Raw genomic sequence first — 24,463 nt, forward strand, 5'->3', positions numbered from 1 at the left:
AAGTGAAGGCACGTATTTCTTGTTCAAGAAGGTATCCATTTGCTTAAATGATGGATTCCAGTTGGCCTGTGACGCTTTACACAAAACACAGCCTCCTGAGAGACTGAGGGCTAAAGTTTTCAAAATGCAGGTTGCCTACCCCTGTGCTAGTCCATAAATCAATTCAATTTGCTGCAAGCTTCAGTAATTGGATAGATAGAATTTCCTATTGTGATCAAAACAAATAAAGGCTTGGATTCTGTAAACTTAATCTGTGAAGATGGCCAACTCAGACAAGCTGTATGTCTCATTTGCCACTACATGTGAAAACAGTATTATTATTGATTTTTAATAATTTCCAAGGGTTGTAGTCATTCCAGATAAATAGGTCCTGAGTTTTTATAACTGCAGAAGGCCAGCTCCTCAGCTCTTCTTAAATCCCTCTTGTGTCACTCCAGAAGAGTAAATGGGACTTAAAGCACTTTCTGTGAGTTCACTAGCTCATTCTTTTTCCCACACTGATCTGATCACCACAGGCTGAATTCAGTGCAAAGGCCTCTGTGAGGTCACTAGCTGACCAATTATAGCATGCTGGGTTGATGTAAATGCACAAGCCTTGGAGGGTTACCAGCTCAGGACCTTTAGCTTGCTGGGATAAAGTCAAATCTCAACACATTCTAGAATGATGGCTGGCGCCAAGGCAACAGGCCTTTATGTGGTTAATGTGGTTAATGGCCTCTAGGTTTCTGGGCTTATGTCCAAGTACCGGCCTCTATGAGGTCACTTGTTCCTCAAATGTAGCATACTGGGTTGATATCAAAGAACGGGCTGCTATGAGGTCACTAGCTCAGCACATACAACATGCTGGGTTGGTAATGGTCAAAGCACTGACACAGAGTTCCAGCTACAGCACTTCCAGGCTCCGGGCTGAAGCCAAGCGGGACTTTGTCGGGATACTAGCTCGGTATCTCCATCTTCCTAGCATGATGTCTGGACACAGGCCTCAGGTGTCGGGCACAGCACCACAACCTTGCTGGGGTAAAGTCAAAGTCAGGCCCCTGTGAGGCTACTGGCTCTTGTCAAAGCACAGGTCTTTGTAAGGTGTGCTAGATCAGCACCTCTGGCTCTCTGGGCTGATGTTAAGCCTCAGGCTTTTGTGAGGTCTCTAGTGCAGGCCTTTGTGAGCTTACTGGCTCAGCAGCTTTGGCTTGCTGGTCTGAAGTCAAAGTGTAACCCACATGATTCATACTGCACTGTTTTATTTTTTCTGTGAAAGCCAGAGAAAGAATGTGGAGAAAGAAAGCTTGTTCAGTGAAGTTGACTGATGGCTCCCATCTTTTTCCTGAAGAAATTGAACCTGGGCTGCCCTCAGAGAATGTGATTGTAATGTGGCTCTCTCTGTTGTTTGGAAATTGGACAGGAAACTATGAGGGAGCAGGAAAACATGGGAATGGGGAAACAGACTGGGGGAGTGTAGGAATGTGGGAAAACAGAAGGAAGGCTCAGAGAGGTGTGAAAATCAATAAAACATAGCAACAGAGGCCTGTTTGGTTATTGAGGTGGGTCTGTTTTGTAGAGTCTGTATGGTTCTTGTGATTAAAACTGTCAGTGACTACGTGAATTTGTGCATACTTGCCCTCCAAAAGATATGTTGTCACCCCTCCCTCAGGAAGCGCGCCTCCAAGATGTTCCATCTAATGCATCATGAGATAGATGATTTGCAAGCTTTCTCATCTTTCATACATGTGTGAAAAAACATGAAAGGGCCTAGGATTTCCTGAAGAACTGAGTACATTCAATCTATATATTTGAATGCCAGTGAACATCCAGCAAGTTCTAGAGTCTTTGACTGTGAATGCTTTGGATAAGCACAAGGACAGCATTTATGGAAGACGTCGTACTATAGAGGTGAATGCCACATCAGTTCAAAGACGACCTTGTAACAGACAGTACTGATTCTATTGAGAGGTTTCCTTATTCTGAGACTTGCCTGGTCAGATGTAATAGAGGCATGACAGGAGCGAGTGTGAGTGCATAACTAATGGTACGCATCACACAGGTGACTGAGAAGAGGGATAAAGCCAAGAAGATTTTGTAGAATATGAAGTGGAGATGTCTATAACATATTTGATTTAGACATTTCCAGTGAAAAGGATTGGCTTGATCATCCTCTCAGTTATACCAGTGTCAATTAGGAGTTAGCTCCATAAGAGTTTATAGAGTTATAGTGATATAAAACTGGTGTGAATGGAGAATCAAGCCTATTATTTTCAAATTGTAACAACTGCTATTGAAAGACTGTTAGTTCTAGTGGCAAAAATACCTTCCTTTTACTACAAATGTAATGGGTTACATTCCTGCTTGCTTGAAATGGAAAGGGGAATTTGGCCCACTGTATTCAAATCATGGGTTTGGTTTTAAGCTTTTGACCATTTTTTCACAAATCTTTAGTCCTCTCAACGACACATGGATCACAATGTTTTAATACTTAATTATTTTATCACCCCAAAATACTACACTGTGCACTTGACAACAATATTGAAGTTATTCATTTGCTGCAGGGAAAAAGATACACACAGTATAAATCAGCCATCTCTTTTAACTTGTAATTCACGTGCTGTTTCAATTGCCCTCAGGAAACAAAGGTGAAACCTTTGGGGCCATATGATACTTTTATTCACTTTGCAAAAACAAAACAAAAAAGGGCACGAGATCCAAAGCATTTCACATGATCTTAAAAGCAACCTTTTAGGTACATAAATGTTCAAAGTCAAGAAAACACAATTAGGACTGAGATAGTGCCATCTCCTGGAGTTCATAAATGAACACATGGGTAGTAATCAAAGTAGATCAAATTAGGAAGGGCAACTTCTCATTTCTGATGGTTGGGTGTCATGATGGGTGTTGCCATTATGTAGTGAAGAGATATGATAGTATCAACTGGTCACTGCTTTCCCCTCTGATAAGTGTGACCTACATACATTAACTTTCAAAGTGTTTATAAAAGGGAAAATCTATTTGTTTTCTTACATACACACTTTGCTGTACAGTAAATTTGATGGCCATATATTGCTTAATTCTAGTTTATCACAGCGGAATAATAGGGCAAAGTGGGTCATACTTATCAGCCTCTCTACATAAAGGTCAGAGTACCAGCTCAACGAACAAGCTCAGGAAATTCCACCAAAGACAGGTAGGCCGAATAGATCCACAGTTTAAATCAAGTCACCCAAACATTGGCAAAATTAATCCAACAAGGCAAGGGTAATGTGGAGGCAAACAATTCCATAGCTTCATAGTTGGCTGCGTCCTCCTAACTTCAGGGTGTTTGTGATGTTGTTTTTGTGGTTATACTGTCATTTCAACAAAGAACCATTTTATGTCCATATAGGGTCAAAACTTGTGGCTTTGTCCTTATATAGTCATTTCAGTGGAAAGTGTTAATGACATGATCAGGACAGCTGGTATTTTCCTTATATGGACATTTTGCGATACAGTAAAATTGATGCCCATGTCTGAACAAGGCCATTATAGTTCATCACAGGTGAGTGACCCGGTAGGTTTTTGTCACAGTTATCAGCCCCTCTATATAAAGGCCAGAGCTGCCAGCTCAGCTCACAAGATGAGGACATCCCACCAGATAGGTTGGCTGCCTCCTACGGAGCTGGTGCTCCAGCTGCGGAGATCTTGAAAGCCATAATCTTCTCCAGAAATGGCAAGGTACAGACGCAGCAGGAGCAGAAGCAGGAGCCGTCGCAGAAGGTGACGAAGGGGAGGCCACGGGGGTCGACATGGAAGGAGGAGAAGACGACATGGCAGTAGGAGAAGAGGTCGTAGAGGTAGAGAGCGAACTTGGAGGAGGAGGAGAAGGAGGAGTTTTTAATTTCCTGATTTCTCCCATTCTCCTGTGCAAATCATCGACCCTTCACTCTGCGATATCTGCTATGGCAAAAGAATCAACCCTTCAGTGACGACACCCCGCGATGACTTCCTAAGATGCAAGGAACCAGCTACCATTTGAACAATGCCACCTGTCAATAAACTTTGAAATTTCATTTTGCAGTCTCATTGTGTCTTTGCATAGGTTTGGAAATACTAGGTGGATTTATGACAATTAACAGTTTCTTCCTAGCCGTCTCAGCCAGATGTTGGTTATTTCCAGGAAGGATCAGGATTCTTACATCTTTTTTACTATCTTCTACACAACCTATCTATCACATATCTATCATTCCTCTACCTCTTTTTCCCCTCAATAAACTGTCCCAAGTTTTTTCTTTTTTCATATGGAAGTTTCTCTGCCTTGGATCATTATTTTTTTCAGCCATCTCTGAAACCCAATGAGATAAGCTGCCCAGAATTTGAACACTGTTGTTAGACTGTCTTATGATTTGATGATGTCATATTTTCGTATTATCCAGTCCTTCTTGAGAATTTTGGAACAGTGCTGCAACATTCTTCCAGGGCCTTCTGATTTTATAATGGGCATTATATTTTCAGTAATATCCCATTCCTTGTCTCACCTATCAGTTTTGCTGCACATCCTGACAAACAGCCTATATACATATACATTCACCAATATATGCATATTTTCAGGTCAATCTATTGACCTATGGCCTTACTATGGACTATATGGCCTTGCCAAGATACGAAAAATTACCAATTTTATTCTTAGCTGTTTGCTTGCAGAAAAGTATGAGCTGTATCAAGAATGTAGCGATTAGTTCTGAACCCTCTGTAATTATTTGAATGAAACAGTAATGTAACTGTTTACTTTGCTGGCTAGGTAAGTCAGTATTTTTTGACAGACCGCACAAAACATCCTCTAAAGGAATATGTTTCCCAAACAGTGGGTTGTGGGAAGTTTCTACATGGCTCACGGTCCTGGTGTGGAGGAAGGCCAGAGGAGGGAGGGTTGAAAAGCAAAGTAACCCCACATTAGCAGCCCCTCTTCTGCAGGTCTGGGCCCGACTCCCCATTCCAGGCATTGTGAATTGGTCCATGAGGTCACAGCACACAGTTTTCCCCCAGCTGCCCCTCTGTGGTGATGGAAGAACAGTGAGACAAATTTGAGAGAGTGGCAGCGTGACCTAGAGCACAGGGTCGCCACACTCACTCACTCAAATTTTGCCTGACCACCCCTCCATCGTCGGCCATGTATGTATATTTCTGGTTGAGACTGTGCCATGAAGACAAGATTCTAGGCAATTACCAATTTCCATTCCAGTGATCAGTTCCTCCTCCCCCCCGCTCCCCGCCCCTCGCATCATACTGAGGTCTAAACTAGTTACCCCACATTGGGTGAAATACTTTTTGTGTTAGAAAATTCACGTCAATAAATTACAGGTAACTACTCTCAGGTAAATGAATGACACCACTGTATGAACACAGTGTGAGATCAGAATCAGGTCCATGGACTTGTGTTACTCTAATTTAAACCAGTGTGAGATTAGATTTTGCCAAATCCCTGCTGAAAACAAACCAACAAACAGACAAAAAACCTCCACTTTGAAACCTTTCCTTATGTACCTGGTATGGAAAAAAACTACCATTTCCATTATCCTTTTTCTCCTTCCTCTGGCCAGGTAGAAGGAAAGACCTTAAGGCAGGACCCTCGCTCCTGGGGCAGAGGTTGCGGGGAACAGCTGTGGCTTGGAAACCTGGAGCATCAGAGAAGCTGGATCCATGGAGAAATCCCCAGGGAACTGTGTCTAGGGCAGGCATCATCAGAAGCTGGGGGACTGCATATGGAATAGGGTGTGGCTGGAGGAGATTGCAAGTGGGAGTTGGCCTGTGCATGTGGAAACAGCAGCGACTGAGCAGGAAATCCTGGCAGACAGGCTCCAGTGAGAGAAACCGCTCATTGCAAACCTGTAAACTCCTGTTTGCTTGGAATATTCTCCTGTGCAAGTCATCGACCCTTCACACTGCAACATCTGCTATGGCAAAAAGAAACATTCCTTCAGTGACAACACGCGCGATGACGTCCCAAGATGGAAGGAGCCTGCTACCAGTTGAACAATACCACCTGTTAATAAACTTTGAAATTTCATTTTGCAGTCTCATTGGGTCCTTGTGTTTTGCCTGCATTTAGAAAATAGTTTCTTCCTAATCCTCTGTGACAGCAGCTGAACCCGCCCTATGATCACTGAGGCTCGTCTTAGTTGCTCTGAGTGCATCTGACAATAGGAACTACACTCGGGTGATAGATTGGGATCGTCTTGAGAGAGTTAAAGGCTAACTCACTCCTTAGCCCAGATGGTACAAGAGACACAAGTCAGGAAGTGAAGGGAAGAAGAGCCTGTCCTGGCCTGTCTGGCTGGTAGCCTTGGAGAGTCAGAGCCTCTCCACTCCTTGCCTGAGAAGCTGAGGAGTCCGTGTTACTGTTGGGATGAGGCTGCACAAGGTGATTTACCGGAAGGCCTCCGAGCCATTTGTGGGATAGGAAATAGGTAGGAGCAAGCACCCTCTCAGAGGCTGGTGTTTCCTGGAAGCATCAGGCTTCTCACATCCTTTTTACTACATTTATCCCTACTTTGTTCTCTAATTTGCACTCTTGTGTATCTGTTTTTTCTTTATAAAGAATTTTTTCATCTTTTCATATGGAAATTTCTCTGACTTTGATCATATTTTTCACAAGACTCTGAGCCCCACATGGGATAGGCTGCCCTGTTCCAGGAGAAAGCATTTGTGATTTCATTATGGCATCTTTTCACTATTGTCCATTCCATTCCTTCGGGAGGAATTGGAACAGTGCTGCAACATACCTCTGGTTTGTTCTGATTTTATAACAGCATTATATTTTCACTAATATTCCATTCCTTAACTTACCTGTCATTTTGTTGCACATCCTGACAAATTCTTCAGGTTCAGACTAACACCTTAAACATTTTCCCATCTCATATTGCTAGTTCAGTCTCTTAGCCTTTGGTCTAACTATGGAACCTTGCGTCACTTGTGGTTAAGACCTTTTGCTGAGATGAATATTGACCACTTATTCCTAGATATTTGGCTCCAGTAAAGAACACTGCAGTTAGTTCTGAAACCATTGTATTCATCTGAATGATATAGTAGTGTAACAGTTTACTGTGCTGACTGGGTGGGTGAGTGGGTCTTTCTTGGCACACCCACAGACATTCCCTAATGCTTTTGGCTCCTCTTAGATTTAACAACCTGAATCAAAGAGTCTCAATGAGAGAGCAGCTCATGAGTGTCACCTGCTTTTTCTTCTGTATCTGGGAGAAAAGAAAACGTACGTGTTGACTGATATTAATTATATTCCCAACCTTTAGCTCTTTACTGATTGAATCTCATATCAGTTTTTCTGTTCATTTGCCCAGTTCTGATTTCAGACTAAGCAGCCTATTGTTACCCAGTTTACAGAGCTTGTCTTTTGTGAATAATGGTACAGCATCAGAATGCTTCTGGGATGTCCCTGTGTGTTCCAGGCTATATTAACATGTAATATCTGTGGACTAGAGATCTTTCTTCAACCACTTCATTTAGGACTTTTGAGTTCAAGTTATCTGTATTTCATGTTGTTTTATTCAGTATGTGTCACACTTGCCCAGGCAATTGTATTTGAGAAAATGCCATTTCTGTCTGTACATTTGTTGTAGCAAAACTCTCACTAATGCAAATAGGAAAAGTGTTTCTGTCAAGTGACGGCATGTATTTCTTGTTCAAGAAGGTATCATTTGCTTAAATGATGGATTCCAGTTGGCCTGTGACACTTTACACAAAACACAGCCTACTGAGAGACTGAGGGCTAAAGTTTTCAAAATTCAGGTTATAATTAAAATTCTAACTACGAGTCCATAAATCTATTCAATTTGCTGCAAGCTTCAGTAATTGGATAGATAGAATTTCCTATTGTGGTCAAAACAAATAAAGGCTTGGATTCTATAGACTTAATCTGTGAAGATGGCCAACTGAGACAAGCTGTATGTCTCATTCGCCACTACCTGTTAAAACAGTATTATAATTGATTTTTAATAAATTCCAAGGGTTGTAGTCATTCCAGATAAATAGGTCCTGAGTTTTTATAACTGCAGAAGGCCAGCTCCTCAGCTCTTCTTAAATCCCTCTTGTATCACTCCAGAAGAGTTCACTAGCTCATTCTTTTTCCCATGCTGATCTGATCACCGCGGGCTGAATTCAGTGCAAAGGCCTCTGTGAGGTCACTAGCTGACCAATTATAGCGTGTTGGGTTGATGTAAATGCACAGGCCTTGGAGGGTTACCATCTCAGGACCTTTAGCTTGCTGGGATAAAGTCAAATCTCAACACATTCTAGAATGATGGCTGGCGCCAAGGCAACAGGCATTTATGTGGTTAATGTGGTTAATGGCCTCTAGGTTTCTGGGCTTATGTCCAAGTACAGGCCTCTATGAGGTCACTTGTTCCTCAAATGTAGCATAGTGGGTTGATATCAAAGAACGGGCTGCTATGAGGTCACTGGCTCAGCACATAAGACATGCTGGGTTGGTTATGGTCAAAGCACTGACACAGAGTTCTGGCTACAGCACTTCCAGGCTCCTGGCTGAAGCCAAGCAGGACTTTGTCAGGATATTAGCTCGGTATCTCCATCTTCCTAGCATGATGTCTGGACACAGGCCTCAGGTGTCGGGCACAGCACCACTACCTTGCTGGGGTAAAGTCAAAGTCAGGCCTCTGTGAGGCTACTGGCTCTTGTCAAAGCACAGGTCTTTGTAAGGTTTTCTAGATCAGCACCTCTGGCTCTCTGGGCTGATGTTAAGCCTCAGGCTTTGTGAGGTCTCTAGTGCAGGCCTTTGTGAGCTTACTGGCTCAGCAGCTTTGGCTTGCTGGTCTGAAGTCAAAGTTTAGCCCACATGCTTCATACTGCACTGTTTTATTTTTTCTGTGAAAGCCAGAGAAAGAATGTGGAGAAAGAAGGCTTTTTTTCAGTGGAAAGTGTTAATTAATGACATGATCAGGACAGCTGGTGTTTTCCTTATATGGACAATTTGCTATACAGTAAAATTGATGCCCATGTCTGAACAAGCCCATTATAGTTCATCACAGGTGAGTGACCCGGTAGGTTTTTGTCACAGTTATCAGCCCCTCTATATAAGGGCCAGAGCTGCCAGCTCAACTCACAAACTAAGGACATCCCACCAGACAGGTTGGCTGCCTCCTACGGAGCTGGTGCTCCAGCTGCGGAGATCTTGAAAGCCATAATCTTCTCCAGAAATGGCAAGGTACAGACGCAGCAGGAGCAGAAGCAGGAGCCGTCGCAGAAGGCGACGGAGGGGAGGCCGCGGGGGTCGGCATGGAAGGAGGAGAAGACGACATGGCAGAAGGAGAAGAGGTCGTAGAGGTAGAGAGAAAACTCGCAGGAGGAGGAGGAGAAGAAGAAGGAGTTTTTAATTTCCTGATTTCTCCTGTGCAAGTCATCGACCCACCACTCTGCAATGTCTGCTATGGCAAAAAGAAACAACCCTTCAGTGACAACACCCCGCAATGACTTCCTAAGATGCAAGGAACCAGCTACCATTTGAACAATGCCACCTGTCAATAAACTTTGAAATTTCATTTTGCAGTCTCATTGGGTCTTTGCATAGGTTTGGAAATATTGGGTGTATTTATAACAGTTTATAATTTCTTCCTAGCCTCTCAGCCACAGGTTGGTTATTTCCTGGAAGGATCAGGATTTGAGCATCCTTTTTACTACCTTCTGCACTAAATATTTATCATTCATGTACTGGTGTGTTCCTCAATAACACTGTTCCCAGTTTTTTTTCTTTTTTCATACTGAAGTTTCTCTGCCTTTGAGCCATTATTTTCAACCATCTCTGAAAGTCAAATGACATTAGCTGCCCAGAATTTGAACACTGTTGTTAGACGGTCTTAATATTTGATGATGGAATATTTTCAGTATTATCCATTCCATACCTTCTTGAGATTTTTGGAACAGTGCTGCAACATTCTTCCGGTGCCTTCTGATTTTATAATGGGCATTATATTTTCAGTAATATCCCATTCCTTGTCTCACCTATCAGTTTTGCTTCACATCCTGACAAACAGCCTATATATATTCTCCAACATATGCATATTTTCAGGTCAATCTGTTGAACTATACCCTTACCAGGGACTATATGGCCTTGCCAAGACACGAAAAATTACCAATTTTATTCCTAGCCGTTTCCCTGTAGAAAAGTATGTGCTGTACCAAGCATGTAGCGATTAGTTCTGAACCCTCTGTAATTATTTGTGTAACAGTTTACTTCACTGGCTGGGTAAGTCACTATTTATTCACACACCCACAAAAACATCCTCTAAAGGAATATGTTTCCCAAACAATGGGTTGTGACCCACCAGTGGGTTGTGGGAAGTTTCTACATGGCTCACGGTCCTGGTGTGGAGGGAAGGCCAGAGGAGTGGGGGTCAGAAAGCGAACTCACGCCACAGCAGCAGCTCCTCTTCTGCAGGGCTGGGCGCAACTCCCCATTCCAGGCATTGTGAATTGGTCCATGAGGTCACAACACACAGTTTTCCCCCAGCTGCCCCTCTGTGGTAATGGAAGGTCAGCGAGACAAATTTGAGGGAGTGGCAGCGTGACCTGGAGCACAGGGTCGCAGAACTCACTCACTCAAATTTTGCCAGGCCACCCCTCCATCATCGGCCATGTATGTATATTTCTGGTTGAGACTGTGCCATGAAGACAAGATTCTAGGCAATTACCAATTTCCATTCCAGTGACTTGTGTTACTCCTAATTTAAACCAGTGTGAGATTAGATTTTGCCAAATCCCTGCTGAAAACAAACCAGAAAAAAGACAAAAAACCTCCACTTTGAAACCTTTCCTTATGGTGATAAGGGAGTGATGCACCTGGTATGGAAGAAACTACCATTTCCATTATCCTTTTTCTCACAGTACATCCCCTTCCTCTAGCCAGGTAGAAGGAAAGACCTTAAGGCAGGACCCTCGCTCCTGGGCAGGGGGTTGGGGGGGAACAGCTGTGGCTTGGAAACCAGGAGCATCAGAGAAGCTGGATCCATGGAGAAATCCCCAGGGAACTGTGTCTAGGGCAGGCATCATCAGAAGCTGGGGGACTGCATATGGAATAGGGTGTGGCTGGAGGAGATTGCAAGTGGGAGTTGGCCTGTGCATGTGGAAACAGCAGCGACTGAGCAGGAAATCCTGGCAGACAGGCTCCAGTGAGAGAAATCGCTAACTGCAAACCTATAAACTCCTGTTTGCTTGGAATAAGAGACTGGACTGGACTATCCAGCAGTGACTAGGCCTGAAGAACCTTAGTCCTCTATTAGGTTGCCACTTCTTCCACCCCACTCCCAATCAGGGGCCCAAATAAGAACTGCTATTGTTTCTCCAGAGTTGTAACTGTTTAAGACACAGTACTTGGGGTATTTGCAACCCTTCTCTTTTTTGTCAACTCTAGAAAAATACCTCTTCACTTTCGCCATTCATTCAAGCTGTTAGGGGAAGTAACTAGGGCTGGTGCCTTACAAGACCTAGCAGCTGAAATGTCTTTGTCTCTGAGTTGTGGTACACCTCTCATGCCACTCAAATTTTAGGACTTGTCTACGCAGGAACACTCAGGAAAGTTAATCTGAATTAACTACAAGTATTAATTTAAAGAGGATTAGTTAAATTGCATTAAACCTCTGTGTGGATACTCTAATTCAGAATTAAAGTGGCTGGCCTTAATTTGGTTTAGCTAAACTAAAATAAGCTAAACTGAATAAAGCTGCATTAATTCTGAATGCAATTCAGTTTAAAAAATCCACTTTACATTCACATCTTCAGTTCATTTGGAATATAGTTTTGGAGTGTTCCCATGTAGACTGTCTCTTAGAACAGCTATAATATTTTCAGGGTGAATCTTTTGCATCTGTGATAAAGACAGACATTCATTCCCAGGACATCTAACCGAGCAAAATTTTCTTGAGGAAAGATTACTTGTCTAGGAAAAACTGGAAAACATGAATCTGTTTTAACTAGGAGTGTATTTAGTGATGGGCTCTTCCCATTAGAAATGTTATTGACAGTGTTATAAATGTATTGTGCAATTCTGAGATATCTGTTTAAACTAATCCCTTATGGAACTGAGCTGAAAAATATTTGTCCCTAGCAAAATTACCTGAATTTTCACCATGTTTCTTTTAATTGGACTTTACTTACTTTTAATTCTCCTCTCTTTTCTCTGCAAAGAGATGTCGTGGTCATTGCGGAGAGATTTTTCAAAAGCATTCTCCCTAAAGGTAAAGTGAGCTATCCATCCTTTGTAAGCATTCAGCATCCAGAATATTCTTTCTCCCTCTGCAACATGAGAAGCCCATCAAGAAATCAGATCAACACACACAGATCAACACCCCCCCAGAAAAAAAATATATATCCGCCCTACTTTCATGATGCCGAGGCAATTGTATTTAAGAAAATGCCATTTCTCTCAGTACATTTATTGTAGCAAAACTCTCAGTAATGCAAATAGGAAAAGTGTTTCTGTCAAGTGAAGGCACGTATTTCTTGTTCAAGAAGGTATCCATTTGCTTAAATGATGGATTCCAGTTGGCCTGTGACGCTTTACACAAAACACAGCCTCCTGAGAGACTGAGGGCTAAAGTTTTCAAAATGCAGGTTGCCTACCCCTGTGCTAGTCCATAAATCAATTCAATTTGCTGCAAGCTTCAGTAATTGGATAGATAGAATTTCCTATTGTGATCAAAACAAATAAAGGCTTGGATTCTGTAAACTTAATCTGTGAAGATGGCCAACTCAGACAAGCTGTATGTCTCATTTGCCACTACATGTGAAAACAGTATTATTATTGATTTTTAATAATTTCCAAGGGTTGTAGTCATTCCAGATAAATAGGTCCTGAGTTTTTATAACTGCAGAAGGCCAGCTCCTCAGCTCTTCTTAAATCCCTCTTGTGTCACTCCAGAAGAGTAAATGGGACTTAAAGCACTTTCTGTGAGTTCACTAGCTCATTCTTTTTCCCACACTGATCTGATCACCACAGGCTGAATTCAGTGCAAAGGCCTCTGTGAGGTCACTAGCTGACCAATTATAGCATGCTGGGTTGATGTAAATGCACAAGCCTTGGAGGTTACCAGCTCAGGACCTTTAGCTTGCTGGGATAAAGTCAAATCTCAACACATTCTAGAATGATGGCTGGCGCCAAGGCAACAGGCCTTTATGTGGTTAATGTGGTTAATGGCCTCTAGGTTTCTGGGCTTATGTCCAAGTACCGGCCTCTATGAGGTCACTTGTTCCTCAAATGTAGCATACTGGGTTGATATCAAAGAACGGGCTGCTATGAGGTCACTAGCTCAGCACATACAACATGCTGGGTTGGTAATGGTCAAAGCACTGACACAGAGTTCCAGCTACAGCACTTCCAGGCTCGGGCTGAAGCCAAGCGGGACTTTGTCGGGATACTAGCTCGGTATCTCCATCTTCCTAGCATGATGTCTGGACACAGGCCTCAGGTGTCGGGCACAGCACCACAACCTTGCTGGGGTAAAGTCAAAGTCAGGCCCCTGTGAGGCTACTGGCTCTTGTCAAAGCACAGGTCTTTGTAAGGTGTGCTAGATCAGCACCTCTGGCTCTCTGGGCTGATGTTAAGCCTCAGGCTTTTGTGAGGTCTCTAGTGCAGGCCTTTGTGAGCTTACTGGCTCAGCAGCTTTGGCTTGCTGGTCTGAAGTCAAAGTGTAACCCACATGATTCATACTGCACTGTTTTATTTTTTCTGTGAAAGCCAGAGAAAGAATGTGGAGAAAGAAAGCTTGTTCAGTGAAGTTGACTGATGACTCCCATCTTTTTCCTGAAGAAATTGAACCTGGGCTGCCCTCAGAGAATGTGATTGTAATGTGGCTCTCTCTGTTGTTTGGAAATTGGACAGGAAACTATGAGGGAGCAGGAAAACATGGGAATGGGGAAACAGACTGGGGGGAGTGTAGGGAATGTGGGAAAACAGAAGGAAGGCTCAGAGAGGTGTGAAAATCAATAAAACATAGCAACAGAGGCCTGTTTGGTTATTGAGGTGGGTCTGTTTTGTAGAGTCTGTATGGTTCTTGTGATTAAAACTGTCAGTGACTACGTGAATTTGTGCATACTTGCCCCCCAAAAGATATGTTGTCACCCCTCCCTCAGGAAGAGGGCCTCCAAGATGTTCCATCTAATGCATCATGAGATAGATGATTTGCAAGCTTTCTCATCTTTCATACATGTGTGAAAAAACATGAAAGGGCCTAGGATTTCCTGAAGAACTGAGTACATTCAATCTATATATTTGAAGGCCAGTGAACATCCAGCAAGTTCTAGAGTCTTTGACTGTGAATGCTTTGGATAAGCACAAGGACAGCATTTATGGAAGACGTCGTACTATAGAGGTGAATGCCACATCAGTTCAAAGACGACCTTGCGAACAGACAGTACTGATTCTATTGAGAGGTTTCCTTATTCTGAGACTTGCCTGGTCAGATGTAATAGAGGCATGACAGGAGCGAGTGTGAGTGCATAACTAATGGTACGCATCACACAGGTGACTGAGAAGAGGATAAAGCCAAGAAGATTTTGTAGAATATGAAGTGGAAATGTCTATAACATATTTGATTTAGACATTTCCAGTGAAAAGGATTGGCTTGATCATCCTCTCAGTTATACCAGTGTCAATTAGGAGTTAGCTCCATAAGAGTTTATAGAGTTATAGTGATATAAAACTGGTGTGAATGGAGAATCAAGCCTATTATTTTCAAATTGTAACAACTGCTATTGAAAGACTGTTAGTTCTAGTGGCAAAAATACCTTCCTTTTTACTACAAATGTAATGGGTTACATTCCTGCTTGCTTGAAATGGAAAGGGGAATTTGGCCCACTGTATTCAAATCATGGGTTTGGTTTAAAGCTTTTGACAATTTTATCACAAATCTTTAGTCATCTCAACGACGCCTGGATCACAATGTTTTAATACTTAATTATTTTATCACCCCAAAATACTACACTGTGCACTTGACAACAATATTGAAGTTATTCATTTGCTGCAGGGAACAAGATACACACAGTATAAATCAGCCATCTCTTTTAACTTGTAATTCACGTGCTGTTTCAATTGCCCTCAGGAAACAAAGGTGAAACCTTTTGGGGCCATATGATACTTTTATTCACTTTGCAAAAAACAAAACAAAAAAAGGGCACGAGATCCAAAGCATTTCACATGATCTTAAAAGCAACCTTTTTAGGTACATAAATGTTCAAAGTCAAGAAAACACAATTAGGACTGAGATAGTGCCATCTCCTGGAGTTCATAAATGAACACATGGGTAGTAATCAAAGTAGATCAAATTAGGAAGGGCAACTTCTCATTTCTGATGGTTGGGTGTCATGATGGGTGTTGCCATTATGTAGTGAAGAGATATGATAGTATCAACTGGTCACTGCTTTCCCCTCTGATAAGTGTGACCTACATACATTAACTTTCAAAGTGTTTATAAAAAGGGAAAAATCTATTTGTTTTCTTACATACACACTTTGCTGTACAGTAAATTTGATGGCCATATATTGCTTAATTCTAGTTTATCACAGCGGAATAATAGGGCAAAGTGGGTCATACTTATCAGCCTCTCTACATAAAGGTCAGAGTACCAGCTCAACGAACAAGCTCAGGAAATTCCACCAAAGACAGGTAGGCCGAATAGATCCACAGTTTAAATCAAGTCACCCAAACATTGGCAAAATTAATCCAACAAGGCAAGGGTAATGTGGAGGCAAACAATTCCATAGCTTCATAGTTGGCTGCGTCCTCCTAACTTCAGGGTGTTTGTGATGTTGTTTTTGTGGTTATACTGTCATTTCAACAAAGAACCATTTTATGTCCATATAGGGTCAAAACTTGTGGCTTTGTCCTTATATAGTCATTTCAGTGGAAAGTGTTAATGACATGATCAGGACAGCTGGTATTTTCCTTATATGGACATTTTGCGATACAGTAAAATTGATGCCCATGTCTGAACAAGCCCATTATAGTTCATCACAGGTGAGTGACCCGGTAGGTTTTTGTCACAGTTATCAGCCCCTCTATATAAAGGCCAGAGCTGCCAGCTCAGCTCACAAGATGAGGACATCCCACCAGACAGGTTGGCTGCCTCCTACGGAGCTGGTGCTCCAGCTGCGGAGATCTTGAAAGCCATAATCTTCTCCAGAAATGGCAAGGTACAGACGCAGCAGGAGCAGAAGCAGGAGCCGTCGCAGAAGGTGACGAAGGGGAGGCCGCGGGGGTCGACATGGAAGGAGGAGAAGACGACATGGCAGAAGGAGAAGAGGTCGTAGAGGTAGAGAGCGAACTCGGAGGAGGAGGAGAAGGAGGAGTTTTTAATTTCCTGATTTCTCCCATTCTCCTGTGCAAATCATCGACCCTTCACTCTGCGATATCTGCTATGGCAAAAAGAATCAACCCTTCAGTGACGACACCCCGCGATGACTTCCTAACCTGCAAGGAACCAGCTACCATTTGAACAATGCCACCTGTCAATAAACTTTGAAATTTCATTTTGCAGTCTCATTGTGTCTTTGCATAGGTTTGGAAATACTAGGTGGATTTATGACAATTAACAGTTTCTTCCTAGCCGTCTCAGCCAGATGTTGGTTATTTCCAGGAAGGATCAGGATTCTTACATCCTTTTTACTATCTTCTACACAACCTATCTATCACATATCTATCATTCCTCTACCTCTTTTTCCCCTCAATAAACTGTCCCAAGTTTTTTCTTTTTTCATATGGAAGTTTCTCTGCCTTGGATCATTATTTTTTTCAGCCATCTCTGAAACCCAATGAGATAAGCTGCCCAGAATTTGAACACTGTTGTTAGACTGTCTTATGATTTGATGATGTCATATTTTCGGTATTATCCAGTCCTTCTTGAGAATTTTTGGAACAGTGCTGCAACATTCTTCCAGGGCCTTCTGATTTTATAATGGGCATTATATTTTCAGTAATATCCCATTCCTTGTCTCACCTATCAGTTTTGCTGCACATCCTGACAAACAGCCTATATACATATACATTCACCAATATATGCATATTTTCAGGTCAATCTATTGACCTATGGCCTTACTATGGACTATATGGCCTTGCCAAGATACGAAAAATTACCAATTTTATTCTTAGCTGTTTGCTTGCAGAAAAGTATGAGCTGTATCAAGAATGTAGCGATTAGTTCTGAACCCTCTGTAATTATTTGAATGAAACAGTAATGTAACTGTTTACTTCGCTGGCTAGGTAAGTCAGTATTTTTTGACAGACGCACAAAAACATCCTCTAAAGGAATATGTTTCCCAAACAGTGGGTTGTGGGAAGTTTCTACATGGCTCACGGTCCTGGTGTGGAGGGAAGGCCAGAGGAGGGAGGGTTGAAAAGCAAAGTAACCCCACATTAGCAGCCCCTCTTCTGCAGGTCTGGGCCCGACTCCCCATTCCAAGCATTGTGAATTGGTCCATGAGGTCACAGCACACAGTTTTCCCCCAGCTGCCCCTCTGTGGTGATGGAAGAACAGTGAGACAAATTTGAGAGAGTGGCAGCGTGACCTAGAACACAGGGTCGCCACACTCACTCACTCAAATTTTGCCTGACCACCCCTCCATCGTCGGCCATGTATGTATATTTCTGGTTGAGACTGTGCCATGAAGACAAGATTCTAGGCAATTACCAATTTCCATTCCAGTGATCAGTTCCTCCTCCCCCCCGCTCCCCGCCCCTCGCATCATACTGAGGTCTAAACTAGTTACCCCACATTGGGTGAAATACTTTTTGTGTTAGAAAATTCACGTCAATAAATTACAGGTAACTACTCTCAGGTAAATGAATGACACCACTGTATGAACACAGTGTGAGATCAGAATCAGGTCCATGGACTTGTGTTACTCCTAATTTAAACCAGTGTGAGATTAGATTTTGCCAAATCCCTGCTGAAAACAAACCAACAAACAGACAAAAAACCTCCACTTTGAAACCTTTCCTTATGTACCTGGTATGGAAAAAAACTACCATTTCCATTATCCTTTTTCTCCTTCCTCTGGCCAGGTAGAAGGAAAGACCTTAAGGCAGGACCCTCGCTCCTGGGGCAGAGGGTTGCGGGGGAACAGCTGTGGCTTGGAAACCAGGAGCATCAGAGAAGCTGGATCCATGGAGAAATCCCCAGGGAACTGTGTCTAGGGCAGGCATCATCAGAAGCTGGGGGACTGCATATGGAATAGGGTGTGGCTGGAGGAGATTGCAAGTGGGAGTTGGCCTGTGCATGTGGAAACAGCAGCGACTGAGCAGGAAATCCTGGCAGACAGGCTCCAGTGAGAGAAACCGCTCATTGCAAACCTGTAAACTCCTGTTTGCTTGGAATATTCTCCTGTGCAAGTCATCGACCCTTCACACTGCAACATCTGCTATGGCAAAAAGAAACATTCCTTCAGTGACAACACGCCGCGATGACGTCCCAAGATGGAAGGAGCCTGCTACCAGTTGAACAATACCACCTGTTAATAAACTTTGAAATTTCATTTTGCAGTCTCATTGGGTCCTTGTGTTTTGCCTGCATTTAGAAAATAGTTTCTTCCTAATCCTCTGTGACAGCAGCTGAACCCGCCCTATGATCACTGAGGCTCGTCTTAGTTGCTCTGAGTGCATCTGACAATAGGAACTACACTCGGGTGATAGATTGGGATCGTCTTGAGAGAGTTAAAGGCTAACTCACTCCTTAGCCCAGATGGTACAAGAGACACAAGTCAGGAAGTGAAGGGAAGAAGAGCCTGTCCTGGCCTGTCTGGCTGGTAGCCTTGGAGAGTCAGAGCCTCTCCACTCCTTGCCTGAGAAGCTGAGGAGTCCGTGTTACTGTTGGGATGAGGCTGCACAAGGTGATTTACCGGAAGGCCTCCGAGCCATTTGTGGGATAGGAAATAGGTAGGAGCAAGCACCCTCTCAGAGGCTGGTGTTTCCTGGAAGCATCAGGCTTCTCACATCCTTTTTACTACATTTATCCCTACTTTGTTCTCTAATTTGCGCTCTTGTGTATCTGTTTTTTTCTTTATAAAGAATTTTTTCATCTTTTCATATGGAAATTTCTCCGACTTTGATCATATTTTTTCACAAGACTCTGAGCCCCCACATGGGATAGGCTGCCCTGTTCCAGGAGAAAGCATTTGTGATTTCATTATGGCATCTTTTCACTATTGTCCATTCCATTCCTTCGGGGAGGGGAATTGGAACAGTGCTGCAACATACCTCTGGTTTGTTCTGATTTTATAACAGCATTATATTTTCACTAATATTCCATTCCTTAACTTACCTGTCATTTTGTTGCACATCCTGACAAATTCTTCAGGTTCAGACTAACACCTTAAACATTTTCCCATCTCATATTGCTAGTTCAGTCTCTTAGCCTTTGGTCTAACTATGGAACCTTGCGTCACTTGTGGTTAAGACCTTTTGCTGAGATGAATATTGACCACTTATTCCTAGATATTTGGCTCCAGTAAAGAACACTGCAGTTAGTTCTGAAACCATTGTATTCATCTGAATGATATAGTAGTGTAACAGTTTACTGTGCTGACTGGGTGGGTGAGTGGGTCTTTCTTGGCACACCCACAGACATTCCCTAATGCTTTTGGCTCCTCTTAGATTTAACAACCTGAATCAAAGAGTCTCAATGAGAGAGCAGCTCATGAGTGTCACCTGCTTTTTCTTCTGTATCTGGGAGAAAAGAAAACGTACGTGTTGACTGATATTAATTATATTCCCAACCTTTAGCTCTTTACTGATTGAATCTCATATCAGTTTTTCTGTTCATTTGCCCAGTTCTGATTTCAGACTAAGCAGCCTATTGTTACCCAGTTTACAGAGCTTGTCTTTTGTGAATAATGGTACAGCATCAGAATGCTTCTGGGATGTCCCTGTGTGTTCCAGGCTATATTAACATGTAATATCTGTGGACTAGAGATCTTTCTTCAACCACTTCATTTAGGACTTTTGAGTTCAAGTTATCTGTATTTCATGTTGTTTTATTCAGTATGTGTCACACTTGCCCAGGCAATTGTATTTGAGAAAATGCCATTTCTGTCTGTACATTTGTTGTAGCAAAACTCTCACTAATGCAAATAGGAAAAGTGTTTCTGTCAAGTGACGGCATGTATTTCTTGTTCAAGAAGGTATCATTTGCTTAAATGATGGATTCCAGTTGGCCTGTGACGCTTTACACAAAACACAGCCTACTGAGAGACTGAGGGCTAAAGTTTTCAAAATTCAGGTTATAATTAAAATTCTAACTACGAGTCCATAAATCTATTCAATTTGCTGCAAGCTTCAGTAATTGGATAGATAGAATTTCCTATTGTGGTCAAAACAAATAAAGGCTTGGATTCTATAGACTTAATCTGTGAAGATGGCCAACTGAGACAAGCTGTATGTCTCATTCGCCACTACCTGTTAAAACAGTATTATAATTGATTTTTAATAAATTCCAAGGGTTGTAGTCATTCCAGATAAATAGGTCCTGAGTTTTTATAACTGCAGAAGGCCAGCTCCTCAGCTCTTCTTAAATCCCTCTTGTATCACTCCAGAAGAGTTCACTAGCTCATTCTTTTTCCCATGCTGATCTGATCACCGCGGGCTGAATTCAGTGCAAAGGCCTCTGTGAGGTCACTAGCTGACCAATTATAGCGTGTTGGGTTGATGTAAATGCACAGGCCTTGGAGGTTACCATCTCAGGACCTTTAGCTTGCTGGGATAAAGTCAAATCTCAACACATTCTAGAATGATGGCTGGCGCCAAGGCAACAGGCATTTATGTGGTTAATGTGGTTAATGGCCTCTAGGTTTCTGGGCTTATGTCCAAGTACAGGCCTCTATGAGGTCACTTGTTCCTCAAATGTAGCATAGTGGGTTGATATCAAAGAACGGGCTGCTATGAGGTCACTGGCTCAGCACATAAGACATGCTGGGTTGGTTATGGTCAAAGCACTGACACAGAGTTCTGGCTACAGCACTTCCAGGCTCCTGGCTGAAGCCAAGCAGGACTTTGTCAGGATATTAGCTCGGTATCTCCATCTTCCTAGCATGATGTCTGGACACAGGCCTCAGGTGTCGGGCACAGCACCACTACCTTGCTGGGGTAAAGTCAAAGTCAGGCCTCTGTGAGGCTACTGGCTCTTGTCAAAGCACAGGTCTTTGTAAGGTTTTCTAGATCAGCACCTCTGGCTCTCTGGGCTGATGTTAAGCCTCAGGCTTTGTGAGGTCTCTAGTGCAGGCCTTTGTGAGCTTACTGGCTCAGCAGCTTTGGCTTGCTGGTCTGAAGTCAAAGTTTAGCCCACATGCTTCATACTGCACTGTTTTATTTTTTCTGTGAAAGCCAGAGAAAGAATGTGGAGAAAGAAGGCTTTTTTTCAGTGGAAAGTGTTAATTAATGACATGATCAGGACAGCTGGTGTTTTCCTTATATGGACAATTTGCTATACAGTAAAATTGATGCCCATGTCTGAACAAGCCCATTATAGTTCATCACAGGTGAGTGACCCGGTAGGTTTTTGTCACAGTTATCAGCCCCTCTATATAAGGGCCAGAGCTGCCAGCTCAACTCACAAACTAAGGACATCCCACCAGACAGGTTGGCTGCCTCCTACGGAGCTGGTGCTCCAGCTGCGGAGATCTTGAAAGCCATAATCTTCTCCAGAAATGGCAAGGTACAGACGCAGCAGGAGCAGAAGCAGGAGCCGTCGCAGAAGGCGACGGAGGGAGGCCATGGGTCGGCATGGAAGGAGGAGAAGACGACATGGCAGAAGGAGAAGAGGTCGTAGAGGTAGAGAGAGAACTCGCAGGAGGAGGAGGAGAAGAAGAAGGAGTTTTTAATTTCCTGATTTCTCCTGTGCAAGTCATCGACCCACCACTCTGCAATGTCTGCTATGGCAAAAAGAAACAACCCTTCAGTGACAACACCCCGCAATGACTTCCTAAGATGCAAGGAACCAGCTACCATTTGAACAATGCCACCTGTCAATAAACTTTGAAATTTCATTTTGCAGTCTCATTGGGTCTTTGCATAGGTTTGGAAATATTGGGTGTATTTATAACAGTTTATAATTTCTTCCTAGCCTCTCAGCCAGAGGTTGGTTATTTCCTGGAAGGATCAGGATTTGAGCATCCTTTTTACTACCTTCTGCACTAAATATTTATCATTCATGTACTGGTTTTTTCCTCAATAAAACTGTTCCCAGTTTTTTTTCTTTTTTCATACTGAAGTTTCTCTGCCTTTGAGCCATTATTTTCAACCATCTCTGAAAGTCAAATGACATTAGCTGCCCAGAATTTGAACACTGTTGTTAGACGGTCTTAATATTTGATGATGGAATATTTTCAGTATTATCCATTCCATACCTTCTTGAGATTTTTTTGGAACAGTGCTGCAACATTCTTCCGGTGCCTTCTGATTTTATAATGGGCATTATATTTTCAGTAATATCCCATTCCTTGTCTCACCTATCAGTTTTGCTTCACATCCTGACAAACAGCCTATATATATTCTCCAACATATGCATATTTTCAGGTCAATCTGTTGAACTATACCCTTACCAGGGACTATATGGCCTTGCCAAGACACGAAAAATTACCAATTTTATTCCTAGCTGTTTCCCTGTAGAAAAGTATGTGCTGTACCAAGCATGTAGCGATTAGTTCTGAACCCTCTGTAATTATTTGTGTAACAGTTTACTTCACTGGCTGGGTAAGTCACTATTTATTCACACACCCACAAAAACATCCTCTAAAGGAATATGTTTCCCAAACAATGGGTTGTGACCCACCAGTGGGTTGTGGGAAGTTTCTACATGGCTCACGGTCCTGGTGTGGAGGGAAGGCCAGAGGAGTGGGGGTCAGAAAGCGAACTCACGCCATAGCAGCAGCTCCTCTTCTGCAGGGCTGGGCGCAACTCCCCATTCCAGGCATTGTGAATTGGTCCATGAGGTCACAACACACAGTTTTCCCCCAGCTGCCCCTCTGTGGTAATGGAAGGTCAGCGAGACAAATTTGAGGAGTGGCAGCGTGACCTGGAGCACAGGGTCGCAGAACTCACTCACTCAAATTTTGCCAGGCCACCCCTCCATCATCGGCCATGTATGTATATTTCTGGTTGAGACTGTGCCATGAAGACAAGATTCTAGGCAATTACCAATTTCCATTCCAGTGACTTGTGTTACTCCTAATTTAAACCAGTGTGAGATTAGATTTTGCCAAATCCCTGCTGAAAACAAACCAGAAAAAAGACAAAAAACCTCCACTTTGAAACCTTTCCTTATGGTGATAAGGGAGTGATGCACCTGGTATGGAAGAAACTACCATTTCCATTATCCTTTTTCTCACAGTACATCCCCTTCCTCTAGCCAGGTAGAAGGAAAGACCTTAAGGCAGGACCCTCGCTCCTGGGGCAGGGGGTTGGGGGGGAACAGCTGTGGCTTGGAAACCAGGAGCATCAGAGAAGCTGGATCCATGGAGAAATCCCCAGGGAACTGTGTCTAGGGCAGGCATCATCAGAAGCTGGGGGACTGCATATGGAATAGGGTGTGGCTGGAGGAGATTGCAAGTGGGAGTTGGCCTGTGCATGTGGAAACAGCAGCGACTGAGCAGGAAATCCTGGCAGACAGGCTCCAGTGAGAGAAATCGCTAACTGCAAACCTATAAACTCCTGTTTGCTTGGAATAAGAGACTGGACTGGACTATCCAGCAGTGACTAGGCCTGAAGAACCTTAGTCCTCTATTAGGTTGCCACTTCTTCCACCCCACTCCCAATCAGGGGCCCAAATAAGAACTGCTATTGTTTCTCCAGAGTTGTAACTGTTTAAGACACAGTACTTGGGGTATTTGCAACCCTTCTCTTTTTTGTCAGCTCTAGAAAAATACCTCTTCACTTTCGCCATTCATTCAAGCTATTAGGGGAAGTAACTAGGGCTGGTGCCTTACAAGACCTAGCAGCTGAAATGTCTTTGTCTCTGAGTTGTGGTACACCTCTCATGCCACTCAAATTTTAGGACTTGTCTACGCAGGAACACTCAGGAAAGTTAATCTGAATTAACTACAAGTATTAATTTAAAGAGGATTAGTTAAATTGCATTAAACCTCTGTGTGGAAACTCTAATTCAGAATTAAAGTGGCTGGCCTTAATTTGGTTTAGCTAAACTAAAATAAGCTAAACTGAATAAAGCTGCATTAATTCTGAATGCAATTCAGTTTAAAAAATCCACTTTACATTCACATCTTCAGTTCATTTGGAATATAGTTTTGGAGTGTTCCCATGTAGACTGTCTCTTAGAACAGCTATAATATTTTCAGGGGTGAATCTTTTGCATCTGTGATAAAGACAGACATTCATTCCCAGGACATCTAACCGAGCAAAATTTTCTTGAGGGGAAAGATTACTTGTCCAGGAAAAACTGGAAAACATGAATCTGTTTTAACTAGGGAGTGTATTTAG

The 24,463-nt window shown here is 42.8% G+C and overlaps 2 protein-coding genes across 19 annotated transcripts in view; one reads left to right on the forward strand and one right to left on the reverse strand.

Moving 5' to 3' along the window:
* LOC120408463 overlaps positions 1-20,602 on the reverse strand; it is a 148,702-nt gene extending 128,100 nt beyond the window's left edge. For 5 of the 9 annotated variants that reach the window (XM_039545441.1, XM_039545449.1, XM_039545430.1 and 2 more), the window contains exons 1-2: positions 19,296-20,602; positions 12,142-12,279 (exon numbers count right to left, since the gene is read on the reverse strand). In XM_039545441.1, coding sequence (XP_039401375.1) covers positions 12,142-12,279; positions 19,296-19,314 — 157 coding nt within the window. In that variant the 5' untranslated portion in view covers positions 19,315-20,602. The other 4 variants (XM_039545484.1, XM_039545494.1, XM_039545473.1 and 1 more) reach the window with 4 other exon arrangements.
* LOC120408436 lies at positions 690-23,873 on the forward strand. Of its 10 annotated transcripts, none has more exons than XM_039545368.1 (5): positions 690-986; positions 10,895-11,156; positions 12,172-12,221; positions 14,261-14,354; positions 23,380-23,873. In XM_039545368.1, the coding sequence occupies exons 1-4, from the start codon at positions 693-695 to the stop codon at positions 14,312-14,314; spliced, it is 660 nt and encodes a 219-aa protein (XP_039401302.1). In that variant the 5' UTR covers positions 690-692; the 3' UTR covers positions 14,315-14,354; positions 23,380-23,873. The 10 variants fall into 10 exon arrangements, 4 of the variants coding, with proteins under 4 accessions (XP_039401302.1, XP_039401313.1, XP_039401326.1 ...); XM_039545379.1 differs by having other exon boundaries at positions 23,384-23,873; XM_039545392.1 differs by lacking the exon at positions 23,380-23,873 and adding an exon at positions 18,041-18,517.
* Positions 23,874-24,463: the final 590 nt, after the last annotated feature.

This window comes from Mauremys reevesii, linkage group 1, assembly GCF_016161935.1.
Source record: "Mauremys reevesii isolate NIE-2019 linkage group 1, ASM1616193v1, whole genome shotgun sequence".
Taxonomy (NCBI): Eukaryota; Metazoa; Chordata; order Testudines; family Geoemydidae; genus Mauremys; species Mauremys reevesii.

Coding starts and splice junctions, on each gene's coding strand:
- LOC120408436 (XM_039545368.1), top strand. CDS start 693: ATGTGGTTAATGTGGTTAATGGCCTCTAGGTTTCTGGGCTTATGTCCA. Junction 987..10,894: donor TGTCTGGACACAGGCCTCAG/GTGTCGGGCACA, acceptor TCCTCTAGCCAG/GTAGAAGGAAAGACCTTAAG. Junction 11,157..12,171: donor ATCCTGGCAGACAGGCTCCA/GTGAGAGAAATC, acceptor TTCTCTGCAAAG/AGATGTCGTGGTCATTGCGG.